At 42.5% G+C, this 16,525-nt stretch overlaps 1 protein-coding gene across 1 annotated transcript in view; it reads right to left on the bottom strand.

The window, feature by feature from the left end:
* Positions 1-14,338, bottom strand: part of RBM20 (RNA binding motif protein 20) — a 95,598-nt gene extending 81,260 nt beyond the window's left edge. The window contains exon 1 of the mRNA XM_058810725.1: positions 14,205-14,338. Within this exon, the coding sequence (XP_058666708.1) occupies positions 14,205-14,338 (134 nt within the window). The remainder of the gene's footprint in view (positions 1-14,204) is intronic.
* Between the last annotated feature and the right edge of the window lie 2,187 nt (positions 14,339-16,525).

Genomic DNA, 16,525 nt, shown 5'->3' with positions numbered 1-16,525 from the left:
TGTAATCACACTTACTGCCATGCCCAGGTACCAGCCACCCTGCAGACAGTTTGTAGCAGGCCATTTACTCATTTAGCTGTCAGGGGTAGGAGTGCAATACACTCCCATATGCAAGCTGCAGGGGGATGAGGATGTTGAAGGTGATGCCTTTTAAAACCGATCACCTCACCCAACTTCATGACAGAACACAAAGGACCCCCATGCAGTGGAGTCTGATCACTGCTTAGCCAGACATAGGAAACTGCAGGGAAAACTCTTCCCAAAATCTCTGACACCACAGCTACTCCCCACTGACAAAAGCAAATGAACCAGGAAAACCCTGAGAAGGTTTTTTCCATTTTGCACTTTGGTTAAGATCAAGAGCAGTTACATGAGTATGCAAAGAAGCGCTGTGTTCTCTCAGGAGTGTCCTTTCCAGTGACAGGGGTCAGTTGGGAATAAGTCACACAGCCTGTGCTTCAAACAGCTGAAAGTCAAAGAAGTCAAGGGACAAATGCCACAGGGAACAAAGACAGCCTTTCCCTTGGTACCTCTGGGTGCAACACTGGGTTCTGAACACCGTGTTCATGGACAGGATGTTTTGGCTGAGCTGGGAGCGGAGGGTTTGCAGGAGGAAGCACACCCTCTGCAGGCTGAGACTGAGCCACTGGAAAACAGCAGAGCTCTAGGCAAGCAAAGGCAGCTCACTTTGAAAGGAAGTTGCATGGATTTTTTTCAAACTCACTGATATGCAGGAAGAAGAATTCAGTATATCTAAATCAGCAGAAAAGTGCTACAAATCTATGGTATATAAGCAGTTCCACCGCACCTCCTGTTCTGGGATCACATCATCCCTTTCACACAAACAAATGAAAAGACATAAAACCAAAATAAAATAAGAATAACCTCGCACAAAGCAAAAGATGTGAAGAAATGAAAGAATAAAAAGACATTCCCTTTAATTTAATATTAATACCTTTTTTTGAAGTGCACTTTCTCATTATATTTTCCAGAAGAACACATGGAGCAGATACACAAAAACCTTACCTACTTGCTAATTTTTTAACATATCAAAATAGATTTTAAACACTTACCATGAGGTTTCCATCACTGTAAATAATAACAAAGCTACAAATTAAGCATAAAACTAATTAAACAAACATCAAGTAGCAAAAGTGTGTCTACAGAAAAGATTAACATAATTATAGCTCAGCAATTTGAGAAGAGAATATTTTGAATAAGTAGGTAATTAAGTTAAGAGAGGCCTAAAGAAAGATTTCACACTCACATTCATATGCTGAAGCAGTTTAAAAATAGAGAGCAAGAACTGCCTGACTTCATGTTTTAATTTTAGCTGGGTGATGAGCTGGTCCCAAAGACAGAAAGGGACAGCAGGATTTTTTCTCAGCAAAGTGCCCTTCGTATTTTTATGTGAAGGAAATGCAGTATGTTCTATTAATATCCTGTTGTGGCTGTACATAAGCCTAGGCACCCTTTCAACCAGGAAAAAGTTCTGGTTTGCTTCTTCAAATCACTTCACTTTCAAAGACAAACACAGAGATTAGAGAACCTCCCTACTGCTGTGGCCACTTCACAGGTAAATAACATCCACACAGGAGTAGACACTTTGTTTTCCCATTAGTCACCCACTGCAATTACTAAAGCTGTAATTTTCTATCATGAGGAGGGAAAAACAAATTATTTGAGTTTGCACCTTAACTTCATTCTCATTTTAATTAAGAGGTGGGAAAAAAATGTCAGCACCAACCAGAAAGGTGGGTGGGTGCAGGAGGCAAGAAATGTTGTTTGACTTAATGTTGGCATTATGCCTAGGCTCTCCCAAGGAAGCTGGGAGAAGTACACAGACTTTTCCCACATAAAGGAAGATTCTGCTCTGGGTTTGGCTCCCTCATACCTCATACATTTCACTTTGCTGACACTTCTCTGATTAACCTAATCCAAGCAAAAGCTCCCCATTTTGAGGGAGCCCTGCCCATCCAACACAGTTTCAAGCTGGCAAATTTTGACACCAGGGCAGAACTGAAATTCTTCTTGGTCAATAGCATCACACTGACAACTTTTCTGTCCTTCAGGGAATGGTGAAAATGAAGACTAATCAGCTTGTAGATTATTTTTCTGGCATACTCTTTCCAAAGTGTCAGCTATGCAAGTGAAGGTCAGATTCTCCCCCAAATCCTCAAGTGTCACAAAAGCACATTTTTACCTAAGAATAATTTTCTTGATAGATGACAATGCTTAAAACCTAGGTGGGAGTCTGAGTTAATCCTGCAGTGAAAACAAGCCTGCTAAGTCTCCCATCCTCTTCCACAGTTACATTCCCTTGCTTGTATTTTAGAGCAACAATCAGAAAGATTCTCCCTCTTACATTCGGCATTTATTTACAGATTCATCTGAGGCTCCACCTGTAAAATTTCACATACTTTAACACTGGTCATTGATTCATTCCAGGGCCTTCTGTGAGCCAGCATTTGCAAACTCTATTTGCCAGGGAAGTGAAATGCAAGTCAGTTGAAATTTGCATTAACAACCTGCTGGTCAGCACTTCCTAGGTGAGGATGCCCTGCCATTATGATCTTTAGTGCACTGTCTTAATGAACGGTGTGCCCAAAAGCACAGAAGAACCATGCCATCCCTTTTAGTGATCTGCTTCCCATCCATTTAGCTCTTGAGGAAATAAAGCAGAACACAACACTTAGGCAGCTGAGCCTAGGAAGATGTGTAGTTTGTTTACATTCATATAACCAATACCTTTTGGTTTTAATCTTAACAGAGTTTTGAATTTTTAATTACCACAATGTGGCTTTTCCCCACAATCCCACCAAACCAAATCCAAATTTATGTTAGAAATTCCATACAATTCCGAACATTTTTTTCCATTATGCTGTTCAGATGAAGGTCACTGTCTTTTCTCCCAGCAGAAGCATGCTCTGCATTTCATTTGTACACATGAAATGAGCTCATTTACTCTTATCACTCCTAGCATTTCTAGTTTAAGTGTCAGATACCAAAACAGGCCCAGGCATCAAGAGCACTCTATCCCCACCATTGGAATGACAACTTCCACTTGACTTCTTGCATCAAATGAAGTTAAAGCACTTGAAACTAAAGACTGAAGAGATGACCAAGTCTTTTTGTTTTACTGCAGACCCCTCTATTTTAGAGATGCTCCCTTGCAAGAAACTTGTTGGCTGATATTTTTCCTTTCTCCTGCTTAAGTTCAACACAAAGTTTGTGGGAAGAGATCATCACTCACTGCATCACTATTTATAGTTACTTACTCTATCGTTATCCTAACAAGACCTTAATCAACAAAGCTTCTGATCCTCCTAAATTAAAATTGTAACATAAAGGCATTTGTCTGAAAGAGTTTTTAATATAAATGAGATTTCTGCTTTTCTTGCTCTAAATTTAAAAAAAATACTGAAAATTCAAAGACCAATTCTTCATTATTTCCTTTCCTAAATCATTCAGATAATGCTTCGCTTTCACCCTCCTGTATAAACAAATCCTTCAAGGATTCTAGGTATGAGAGGTTGGTTTTCTGAGGCAGAAGACAGAAATATTCAATTTATTTTTCTATCTCCTGAAGAAGGAAAAATACCCTTTGAAATACTTTACCATGCAGACACACCTTCCTTCTACACAGCCCTCTTCAGCAAGGTAATACACCAGACTCCATCAAGGGGCAAGTACATTTTTGGCAAAGCAGTTCAGATTTCAGAGGGAAACATACAAAATATTCATTGCTTGCTCAAACAAGCATTCAAGTCTGAGTTTGCTTCGGAGTCCGCCCAGCAGGATCTAAACGTAGGGGAATGACAGGAACCTCTCTGGCTTTATTAGGCTGTCAGGCAGTACTATATAAGAAGCATGCTCCAGGACTTACTGAAGATGCAATGCAGTCCCTACAGCACTGGCTTTCCTGCACGTGAGGGGGATGTGTTCTCCAAGCCAGGCTTCCAGGTGATCCAGCAACATTCCCACCATCAACGCCTGCTGCCCCCGCCACTGCCACCCATGCAGTTCTGTTCTTAGAGCAGTGCTGACTCCTAAAAGCTGGTCACTCTGCCAGCTTCACTACAGATAAATAAGTACAATTACCTCAGGGAACTTAATTTAAGAGCTGCCTCTCTGTCTCACACAGTTATATACAACTCTGTCATGTTGAAGCTTGAAGATGCATTTTTTCCTGCTCCCGTGAGGGTTTTGTTGCTTCTTAAGAACAGGGGCTGCAGGTGGAGGGCTAAAAATTATGTATTTAAGTCTCCTCGAATTACTAAAATGTCTAACCCCAGATCTGGGGTCCATCTCTCACAAGTCACACTCTTGGTCAGTCTCTGTTTTGTCCACCAAGAGCCAACCAGCAAGCCCTCCTCCCACACTGTGCTATTTGTGCAAACTGCTAGCTTAGAGAAAAAAAGTAAATACAGAGCTGGTTTACTTCTTGTGAGGTCCCCCTGGCATCCAGCTAAGAGGTGAGAAAACTAAATATAACAAACTTAAAACTACAATTATTGTAAGGGAGTTTGTTAGAGCCGCTCTGAAGCTCCTAATGGTCTGCTGGGGATTTATGGATCAGCTGTGAAAATTTACTCACAGCTAAAACTTGCCAATCAAGTCCTTGGCTTTGAACACTGCTACCAACTTCTACATAACACAGTTTGTCAAAAGCAAAACAGTAGGTTTTAATGTTTCGGAGAAGGGTATGAGAAAAATCTATCATACTAAGCAGACCAATAAGACAAGCATGCAGAGGCTCCCTTCTGAATGTTTGCATCTTTGTATAAAAGGGTCTTATATTTTTACAGAGCAGGAGGAGATTACAAGTGCTGCCAAAATACACAGTAAGAGACAGTATGTTGTACAGAAAAGACTGCAAACTGCTGTCTTGCAGTTTAAGACCAGATTCCCTCCATAAATTTTGCCAGCGATCCAGAAAATAATATTATTTGCTGGTATTTTATGTTCTTGCCATATGGATGGGGGTATAATATTTATAAAAGCTTCTCTGAAATTGTATCTGCTATTTGCATGTTATTCCATTTTAAAAGGGCAGCAAAAATAACAAACAAAAAATCCTGAGAACCTACACAGAAAGCAAAGCAAGTAGCCAGCTTAGATGAGAGACATAAGACCATGCCTTATTTCTCCCAAATGCTCAGCACAAATGAGAAGACAGCAGTGATGGCCCCCTGTAAGGGCAGCTCTGTGCAGAGGAGCTGATGGGCTCTTTGTAGACCCCTCTCCACCTCCAACTCTGCAAATCCCTGCAGCTGGTGAGGCTTCAACACTCCAGAGTACTGGTTTGAAAACATGTCAGACTTCTAATATGTTAGTAAGCACCACAAAGGAGCATGTACCCCTACTCCTCCCTGCACAGATCCATACTCTTTAAAAATGGAAGTTTTAATGCTTCAAACTTTCTGATATTTACTTTGGCTTCTACTACATTAGGTCTCTTCTGTCAGCAATTACCCCAAGAAACAAACACTAAAGAGTCATGAAGCCTTGCAGATTTAGATGATAGGATCTGATCTTTTAAAGCCTTACACACATAAATAATCCTCATGTGTATGAATAAGGCTTTAGAAGATCATGGCATATACACTATATCCAAAGAGGAATTCAAGTCCTATTTACCACTGACAAGCAAACATTTGGCCACCTAACATTATTTATGCAATTTATAACATTGTTATACTATTTTGTATATACTAATATATATATGTTATATATTTATGATATAAAGACATATTGCTTTACTCTGCACATGTATATTTTAACCATCTACACAAAATCACAAAGTCACTTCTAGCCCTTCCAAATTTCAACTTATGTCCTTTTTTTTGAAGGGAATTCAATCTTTTAGTAATCTGCAATGCAGATTACTAGGTTGAACAGAATTGATCCCAAGCCTTGTAGAAGTCTGATCTAACAAAGATACATGACATGGGATTAATTTAAATTTCATTGTCAAATCTGGAGTATTTAATTAGCAATTTTTTATCCGCCGGCAGCTGGGAAAGAGGAGGTACATTCAAGTGCAGAAAGTGAGTTGACTTGAATTCAAGTACCACAGAACTTTGATTATTTTATTACAACATGTTACCTATGAACCTGTTTGCCCATGCCAACCAAAGAGGTACCTATATAACCATTAGTTACTATTCTGTAGTTCTCACAAACATGTCCACCTCTAGATACAACAATGACATTTTGCTGAGTGTAATGCATGGCACAGTAACCTGAGGCAGACCTCCTGGTTCATCTGAGAGTCAACAGAAGATGCCAACAAAAGGGTCAGCCCTGTCTGCACCATGAGAAGGTGTTGCTACACAACGCAACAGTGACCTTGAATGAAGCAGTAAGTAAAGAAAAGAGGCCAGTGTTTGGTTGTGAGTTGGCAGGACGGTGGAAAATTGTAGGTGACCTTAAAAGGATGTGCCATGAGAGGAACACAAATGGATGGTGCAGAGCACATGGATAGCAAGGGTGTGAATGTTAAGACGTGTTAATGGAAGACTTTGAAAGATAAGAGGAGCCTAGGACTGAAAAAAAATCTCATCCTAGTTCACTAATATTTCTCTCTATGGTTTCAGGAGATGACAGTCATCTTTTCTCCAAATGTTATCCTTAGACTGAATTGTGCATACTCTCAGACAGAATTTTATGTGGAGGAGCAGAGGAAACCTCTGACAATCACGAGAACAGCATCCAAACTGCAAACCAGGCAAATACCCATAGCTGTGCCCAGCCCTGCAGGGACTGGAGCAACCTACTCTGTACCAGAAGTTAATCTGCTCTCACTCTATTGTGAGAAAGAAGGGTGAGAAAGACATTAAAATATTTTTCTGAAAAATGAGGCCAAAAATAGAACAGTAAAAGCTGGTCAGTGTAAAACTGCATGTGTCATCAGCCTAATAAAACTACTTGGTGCATCTTCCCTTAGAGGGAAAACATGTTAATCAGCAGAGACAGAAATAAGATTTGTTCCTGCAGAAACAGACAGTATTTGTTATCTCAGTAAAGCCAATGCCAGCCATCAAGCCACTTGTTGAAGAGGTACTTAAAGCCTGTTTCCTAACACAAATATTAAAATATAAGTAAAAATGCACTGCAACTCCTGCACATTTCCCAAGTGTCCTTAACTCATAGACCCCATCAACTCACATGTGTCTGCGCGTCCAGGAAAAAAGCAAAGGCATGACAAATAAAACTGTAGCTTTTGACACTACCAAATTCAAGACATTTGACATTGCTTGAATTCTAAAACTCTGCATCCTAATCTACAGAAAATCACAAGTTTCATGGTAAGCTGAGAAAAGTTAAGACTAGATAACACCAGATGCTTTTGTTACGTCAAAAGCTGGTAAGTCAGAGAAGGGACCAGGTGATCAGAAAGCTGTCAGGGAGCTTGCTCATCAGCTGCCCAAAATGACATTTTCTCTGTTCATTCTGGCCAGCAGAAGATATTACTCAAGGGAACACAAGTTAAAGACTTCCTTATCCTGTCCCTGTCTTTTCTTCAGAAGAAGTAATCCAGAAGTGGAATCTCTCCCCAAGGAGTGATTGTCATTAAGATTTCACATAACACAGGCTTTAAAATCATGCAGGAGATAGACTGCTCCTCACAACCAGCATAGCTACAGATTGCTGTCACCCCCAGAGTCAGCAACGCTCATGGCATCTTTGGAGCACTCTGCAGAGGCTGGTGGGACAGCTGCACATCTTTAAACAACCGAGATAGTAAAGAACAAATCTGAACTGCATCATTCATGCAACATCATTCATGCAACTCCACCCTGGTCCTGAACAGGCAACTGAACAGGGAGTTGCCTGTTCAGGTCATCTCCCAACACAGACATGGAGAAAACTAACAACAAATGCATCCTCCTTGTAGTTCCTTAGATGCACAAGATAATTGTACCACAAGCTGCATATTCAAAATCAGTTAAACTCACATTTCACAAGTTTGCAGACACACACCCAGAAATGCAGTTATCCTGATGCAAAGTAACTCTTGTGCACTCGTACCTACTGATCCTTTAAGAAAACAAGCCTTTGCCCCCTTCCTGCAACAGAATACCCGATGCTTTATTTCCACATTTCTTCTAAATAGGCAAAAGGCATTTGTAAAACGGGCTAGGCTTGAGCTGTCAGAACAGAACAGATATTAAACGTTTCTAAAGCCCAAAGGGAGACGTTTTCTGGTTTCCCCCTCTGTGTCAAGTGACAGCTCCACTGTGATGGGTCATTAGCGTGACAAAGGGAAAGCAGCTGGACATAGAGAGGGGCAGAGGCTAACAGAGCGATTACATCCTTAAATCAACTATAAAATGTTACAAAGGACGAAGAGGAGGAAAAAAGGGAGGAATAAAGTCAGTTTGATAAAGTGTCTAGCTGCAAATCATATGAAATTAATTCATCTAAATAAAAGAAAAAGCAAGACAACTTACTCTTCTGAGAAAGCAGATTCTATTTGAAGGAGCATTTTAAAGTGTTTGACATTATTATTTCATGTAAATAACCCATTTTTCCTTCCTAAATAAATTTCTACAATCTCTATGAAGTAAAATAGTATCTTTGAAGATCTAGTTCTTCCCATTTTGATAGCCAGCAGAAAAGATCAGAACTGGTTACTGAGGTTTTTCCCATCTCCATTTTACTTTCCTCCAAATGAGATCAGGAAGATTTTAGCACCACAGCAATAGCAGTAGCTCAGCAGGTCACATACAACTCTTACTGTTAGGTGCACACAGCTCTGAAAGGACAAGTGGTGAATTAAGAGGAAAACTAAAGGAACATATTTTCCAACCTTCCCGCTGATATATTAAATTTCCAGTTAAAAGTAACATCCAGGCAACTGAGTTTTACTAAAGAGGACTCCATTGTCATGTGTTGTATTCCAATAGTCACTTAGTATATTTCTTCTTAAAAATTGTGCATTATTAAAGTTTTCACTAAAGGTGGCATCACTGCTGTTATGTCTCTCTCCACTAAAATTTGACATTTCTGGGCAACTAAGAATTGATTGATAACTGATAATAAAAGTCAGATTACTTGGAAATGTTTGCATGCAACACATTCCTTCTAAATTCTTTTGTTCTGACTCCTTTCTGCTTTAGTACCTCTGTGCTCTCTCTTCAGTCTTTTTATTTTGCCTTTCTGCCAGTAAGCTGTTGGGTTCTAAATCAGAGATTAAAGAAAAAAAATCAACCAAACAGAACAAACCCAAGTCCCAAACTCCACACTTTCAATCATTTTTGTTTAAAAGAAAGAACCTCCATATGATTAAGATTAAGTAATCTTAAACCTTTGTGTCACAGCTGATATAAAGAAGGGGTCATTGTTTTCCATCAAAAAAAGAAAATAAATTTTAAAAGAAATAAATAAAAAAGAAATCTTAATTTCATGACTTGAAGATAATTATAATCACTGATGCTGATTTTGGAAAACAACTAAACTTAAAAGTGAAGCACCCTCCGTTTGTCCCTGTCCCCTCCATTCACACACACACATTTGTTACACACATTCAGCATTGAAGTCCTGATTCTTATCTCAGGTGAGGTGTAAGAAGAGTCTCAATAATTACACAGCAAGAAGCCAGACTATTCCAGAAAAACTGCATTTTCCCCCACTGCCTGTTTCATAATATACAGAGACAATAAATGGCAAACACAAGGAGGAGCTTAACAATGTGGGTTTGCTTCCCACATTCCCTGGCCAGTCCCACACCATGCTGCTTTTACAGCTCCTGTCCCTTGTTTTGGTAAAGCTGCTCAGCTAAGACAACTACAGCCCCCTCTGTTTTGTTTTCATCTCCAGTCAGGGCTGTAAGATTTGTCTCAACACAAACTCCGTGAGTTTTCAGAGCCCTATCAGGTAGAGGAGAAACTGAGATTTTGGAGATGTACTTTAAAAGGCAAATAAATATGGAAAGCCTGTATCAGTAACAGTAAGAAGAGAAACAGTAAAACCAGTGTTTCTCCTTGTTAAGTATCAGCTTAGCCTTTGCCATATATGCCAAACTATTTGCCATGACTAATGTATATAATGGGAGTACATTTCATATTTTATCTCTCCTGAGAGACTTTGAGTCAGGGAGGGAAAAAAAAAGGAAAGGAAAAGGAAAAAGAAAATCCCACACTACACAAAACAAACAAACAATGATGACAATGATAAAAACCCCGCATGTTTAACATAGCGGGCTAGAGTTAAAAAAAGATAAATTTTTTGAGATAATTTTTCTCAACAAGTTTTCTCCTTGCTGCTGTAGAGAAATAAAGGACTCAAAGCACTCAGCACCAGCCTGCTGCCTCCTCTCTGCCCCCAGAACTGGCACAAACTGATGACAACTTGGGCGCAGATGTTGGAAATTCCATCTTCCTTCCAGAGGAGCTCAAAATCTCCAGGGCACAACCCCTCAGGAATAAAATATTAATTTTGCCTTTCCCCCCATTGTTTTAAGGTGCCTTTTATTCAATTTGTAAACCAAACATATATTCCTACATCAACACAGGGAGTTAAAAACTGCTCTATTTCCACTGGACAGATATGACCCATGACAAATCGTTAGAACCAAAAGCATACAAAGAGTTGGATTTCAATACAATGAGGTCTCCTGTAATAACAGAGTTTACTCGTGACAAATGTTTTCAGCAAGAACTCTCATAGAAAGCACTCTTCATGCAATATCTCTGTAGTTAACCCACAGTCACCACTCAGTCCTCTCTCTCAGTTGTTTCCAGCTAGTTGCTCTGTCAAACTGCAATAAATCACACACCTGGAATTATTAATAGGAGTCTCCACTCTCTCATGCTGCTTAGTCACTCCAGCCAATCTAACAGCAGGTACTAAAATTTGTCATACACTGACCTGTCATCTAAAACTAACATTTTGCAGTGCAACTGCACATTATAAACGAAACTTTCAAACCATATCAATTTTCTCATAAGAGCAGACTTACCAAGAGAGGGGGGAAAAGCCCCAAGACAACAAACAGTTCCAAACACACATTGGTCTTTGCAGAGATATCCAATACGTGTTTCACTTGCTGGCACTATAGACCCTACCCTGCTTTTCCACTCCTTCCACACAGCAGCAGCAGAAACCAGTTATGAACACTGGCCAACACCATTACAATGTTCTTCTTCTCAGTCTTCTTTATCTCATACAGAAGGGTAAGTTTTTATAAATCATCCTCTGAAGCATGTAAATTCAAGTTTCCTTTTCCCAGCAATTTCTCATTCTCAGCTCTACAGCTTGAGGGCTTTGACTGCAATAAGGATTTTAGTTTTGGAAAATAAGAAGTATTTACCCATCAAACATCACAACAACCTGCATAGATAGAATGCTTTAACTCTGTAAATCTTATCATTGGACCTTTACTATCAACACAACTGACGTAGTCACTCGGGGAAAAAGTACAACATGTAGAGAACATATTTCAATTTATATTTTATTGTAGTTGGATACTACCAACAGAGAATTTCAAACTAGAAGTTCAGTAGTACTTTTATAGTAAAATTACATTATAAATTTTAAAGCAGAGGAGCATTTAAAGAATACAGTGCATGCTACCTGTGTTGCATGAGTTCAGCCAATGTAGCTGCTAAGACATTTCAGATGTCCAGTTTCACTTAATTTTAATCCTTGTTCAAAGCTCAGCACTCACAATGAATCTTCATCAGCTGCCCATGTAGGAAGCCATTTTTTAAAGTTACGTTGCTCTTCACCTAACTGTAAACCTTTGTAACAAAACTACTAAAGGGGAAGAAAGAAGGAATCCAGAGAGCTTTTAAAGTTTAAATGGGATAATGAAAAATGCATATTTTATATGATATTATACGGAAAGATTTCAAACAGGGAGGTGTTTTGTTAAACACCACAGAATATTCTGCTCTATTTGGCTCTGAATTAGCATTCTGCAACTGCACATTTGTTTACTGCATCTTGGAAAGCAAAAAGATAGCAATTGTTGAAAAAAGTCAAGAAAAACAAAATGCTCAGAAAACAAGATCATTGTTTTCTTTCCTGTAATGAAACCATTACTTCATTTTGTAGAAGAATCACTGCTTTGATTCCATTGTATTTTACCAGACATAATACCTGTACTAGCGTATCAGAAATAAACTTGGAAGAGCAATTCTGGACATTCCCTAACATCTCCCTTTCAATTGAACTGTACATTCAGTTTGGATTATAAAATACCAAGTTATTACCATAAAAACAAAGTACAATTTGCCTGCATTTCCAATTCAGTGCGTTTATTAATCAGGTAAACAGGCACACACCAAATTACGCCACAACGGTTACAAAACTCTAAGATCGAGTTGCAGGACCTTAGATGGAGATGTTCGGTGTTTGCCACCCTACGTCACATTAACATGACAAAGAACACTCAGAAGACTGCATCTCTCTCAAATCTTTCCATTAAAGGTAGGGTCAAAAGGAAAGCATTTCAAGTTTTCCCGCTTATAATCCGCTAGGAAGCATGACTAGCAAGAATGTGATGCCCTTATACGTAACACACACCACACGAGAAATTAAATTGTGAAGTATTCTCCACAGATCTACCTATCTGACTTGCAATACGCAGCAACATAGTCTTGGTAATTGTGAGAAAATGAAGGTCAACTTTAGAGACTGTAGTTTAAGATTTAAGATTGATTTTGAGTAAGTGTAAATCACTCTGTGGGTGTACAATAAATCTCTTGTACCACAGCAACAGCCCAGTGGACTTAGGAAGAGACAATTAGTATTTCAATTTCAGTGCAAATCTCCAAATCTGTATTTCCAATCAGAAATAAAAATGTAGGTAACAAGAACCTTGAATGTTTTCACGATTAAGCTACAAACCATGATTTAAAAACAAACAGACTAAAAGAAAATAAAGCATCAAATTTATGGACCACATTCTGCAGAATGTTTGAAAGTCCAGTTATTTACATATTTATAAAAGCTGATGTGCTTCCCAACTGAAAATAACGTTCATACGTTAAATTTGCGGTAACATCAACACATTGCACTTCTGTCTATCTGTACGTGTGTGTATTTTGCAAATGTGAGAGAATTGAAAGCATTTCCTCCGTTAATTACATTGTTGGGTTTTGTTAAGAAGGTGATAATGGAGATGCCTAAGCCAGCGCCTTTGCTGAAGGAGTTGTTGCAGGAAAGCGGCTCAAGCCCAGCGTCAAGGCCGTGGCAGCTCCTCAGTGCTTTGTCATACTCGCGCTTTGCTTGAGGGCCGCACACGGGCTCAGTCCACTTGGCGGTCTGGGACTTGATATCGAAAGCGGTTCTCAACCTTCACCACTGCGCAGCACCCAGTGTCCGGCTCGTCAACTCAAATCTTAAAGTAATAGAAGGCAATTCTAACAGCTCCATGGCCGGGTATTTGTTAGCAGATTAAAAGCCCTTACCTCTTCTAATACGTTACGACTCGGGGAAAACTCAGATACAGTGCACCTAACCACCTTGAATCAGCACAGATCATCAGCTTAGGCCTTACTCATGCTTCACCTATTAGCTACAGAGCATTCGGTTCGTCCTCAAGTTTCTCATTTAGCCAGATAAGTATCACTGGCACCACTGCATCTGTGTAGCAGAAGTGCTTTCTCCCCTATTTCTGGGTGGAAAACAAAACAGCAAAATACCACTCGCATCACTGCACTCATTAATAAGACTTCCAAACCCGCACAGGTTACTTTCCCCGGGACACTTTCGCAGAGATGCGATCGCTTCTGACACCCCAGGAGCCCCTCGCTCCAGGCCTGCCGGGGGGACGGCAGCAGCGGAACGGCGGCCGGGCAGGCGGCACACACCGCCGCGGGACAAGCGACGGAAACTTCCCCGGCCCAGCTCCCGGGCACGGAAGACGCGGTGCCGGGGCGAACCCTCGGCAAACCGACACGAGCGGCTTTTCGGGCAGAAAACTTCTGAGGGCAGCGAGGCCACTGCCGGTCTTTAGGGGAGTCCGTGCCCCTAACAGCGGGGACGGGCCCGCCGCCACACGCACGGCGAAGCCAGGCTCAGCCCGGTGGGGCACCGCTCGGCCAGGGCCGGTGCCGGGCCGACCCTCCGCCCGCCCGGCTGTCAGTCTGGCCGCGGGGGGAGGGAAGGGGGGCACCGCCACCAGGGAGGGAGAACGACCCGCGCCTGCCCGCCCGCCCTCCCGGCGCGGCGGAACGCGGGGCGGCTCTTACTTGTGGAGGAGCTGGGGCAGGCTGGGCGGCGGCGGCGGCATCCCTCGGCTGGGGGCCCCGCTGCGGGCATCGCTCTCCGGCGGGTCAGCGCCGCGGGGAGCCGGGGCCTGGCTCATGGCAGCGGCGGGGACCATACGGGGCGGCCCCTGCGGCGGGAGGCGCGGGTGGCCGCGCAGCCCTCGGCCGCGGCGGCGGGAGGGAGGGTGGCAGAGAGAAGGGAGGGAGGGGGCAGAGGACCGGCCCTGGAGACAACCGCGCTCCCCCCCGCGCCCCCCCGCCGGGCTGGCGACGGCGGGACAGGCAACCCCCTGCGACTGAGCCCGCCCTGCCGGAGGGCTGCGGCCACCGGCGGGGGCGGCTGGTGCTGCGCGGAGCCCCAGAGGCGCTGGCGGGGCCGGAGGGAGGGGCGGGCGGAGCCCCCGGCCCGGCCCCACCTGGGCGCCGGGCCCGTTCCCTCCCTCCTCCGCCCGCACCTGCCCGACGGGAGGGACCCACGCCCCGCGGCGGCCCTGCGGCTCTGCCCTGTGTCCCAGCCGGGACAGGGTGGATCGGGCGCACCTGTTCGGGGCAGGCTGGCTCGGGCGCACCTGGCCCTGCCCGGGATGGTCCCGGGGGCCGCGCTTGGCAAAGGACGGGCTGTACAGCAAAGAGTGAGCAGTATCATCCCCTTCACCCTCCGGCAGTAATTAACGATCATTAAATGCCAAGGACATGGGGAAAAGCGTGTGTACTGTTCTAATTTCTCGCTGGTAACACCTTTGAAGAATGTAATCAGTCATTTATCAGATATAGGCTCTGTCGGCTGATAGAAAACGGGAGAAGAGAGTCAATTAATAAACCTTCTCGAGTAGCAAGTAATCTCTACAGCAGACCCTTCTCCCCGTCTGGGCCCAACCAGGATGGGCTTTTAATAAAGGATGTCGATCCTGGGCTCTGTGCTTCCAAACACATACCTTAGCGCCATCAGGACCTACTCAGGAAGGCATTACCTGCTACTGTAATAGCACAGGACTAAGGAGTGGAATTGCTGCCTGATGATACAATGTGACAAAAAAGTTTTACCTGTACGCGTTTTGGGAGGAAATTTCAGGTGACTGATGGAGCAGAAATTGCACTCTGGCATTAAACAAGTAACACTGAGAATGTTTCTTCCATCTCTTGCTCCCTTTGTAAGGTCCTGCGTATTAGAAAGGGACAAGTCAAAGACCATTTCAGTACTTGCTCCTGCACTACCTCTGCTTGCCACGCACCCTCCCCCCAGCACACACACACACACACACACACACACACATACCCCGAGGTAAGCAGAAACATCCTGGCTTCTTTGAAAAATTAATCCTAATTCAGGAAGACAAATTTTGAAGGGGTCAGGTTCTCCTCCCCTGCACCTGGCACAGTCATTTACAACTATGTAGCCTTCTAAATGGGAAGAAAATGCCACCTCCAGTGACTGGAAAATTTTAAGTTAGTTGCATTAATCACGTACTTTACACTTTGCAGATGGAGAGCACCAACCAGGTGCAGGGCAGTGGAGAATTGGGCCAGATTGCAGTTGCACAGTTACTTAATGGTAATGTAACACCAAATGCACCTTCTAAAAATGAATAGCCATCAGTACTTGTTTAGACACATTGACTTACACTATATTCTAAGAAATACAAAAAATGGAGCTTCACATCCTTTCCCACAAGGAAAAAAATTTGCAAATTATGTGTTTTCTGGTTCAGTGAGGGCCAAGGGGTGGTCAGCACAGTGCAGCTACAAGATGCCTGATCTTCCAACAAAGGAAAGGTAAGGTCTAACAGACAGATGAGGCGACTCATGGGAAAAAAATGTTTAACACGTAGGACCATCTCTGCCCAAGGTTTAAAGCAAATCGAGGTGTCCACTGATCATCCACAGAAAAGTGGCTTTGTGTGAATTTCCTGAGCAGCAGTGAAAGCCCTTGAGACCAAGCAACAGCCAACTGCTGCCTGTAATTATTTGAGGAAGTGAAAGATGGTGACTCATGGCTCAGAGGGCAACAGGAGCACAGCTATGACACTAATGCACGGCCCTGGATTAGAAGGTGGATAGTCACAAGAACGTGTTACTTCGCACAGACATATTACATCGCTTGTAATAATGGATCAAGTGTGTTTTACTAGGCACTACTATTGCTGCACTTAATACATCCACTGTACAACTCAGCAATCAGTCTCAGCACGGGGTCCTAAAACTCTGCAAAGATTTTCTCCATTTATTTTAACAGTTCTCATCCCTATGTTTGCTTCTTGTCGAGGTTTTTTGGTTTTGTTTTTGTTTTTTCGTGTTTGTTTTTG

This window comes from Ammospiza caudacuta, chromosome 9 (genome assembly GCF_027887145.1).
Source record: "Ammospiza caudacuta isolate bAmmCau1 chromosome 9, bAmmCau1.pri, whole genome shotgun sequence".
Classification (NCBI taxonomy): domain Eukaryota; kingdom Metazoa; phylum Chordata; class Aves; order Passeriformes; family Passerellidae; genus Ammospiza; species Ammospiza caudacuta.
The sequence above is the reverse complement of the archived record's forward strand: the minus strand, read 5'-3'. Positions and strand labels throughout refer to the sequence as shown.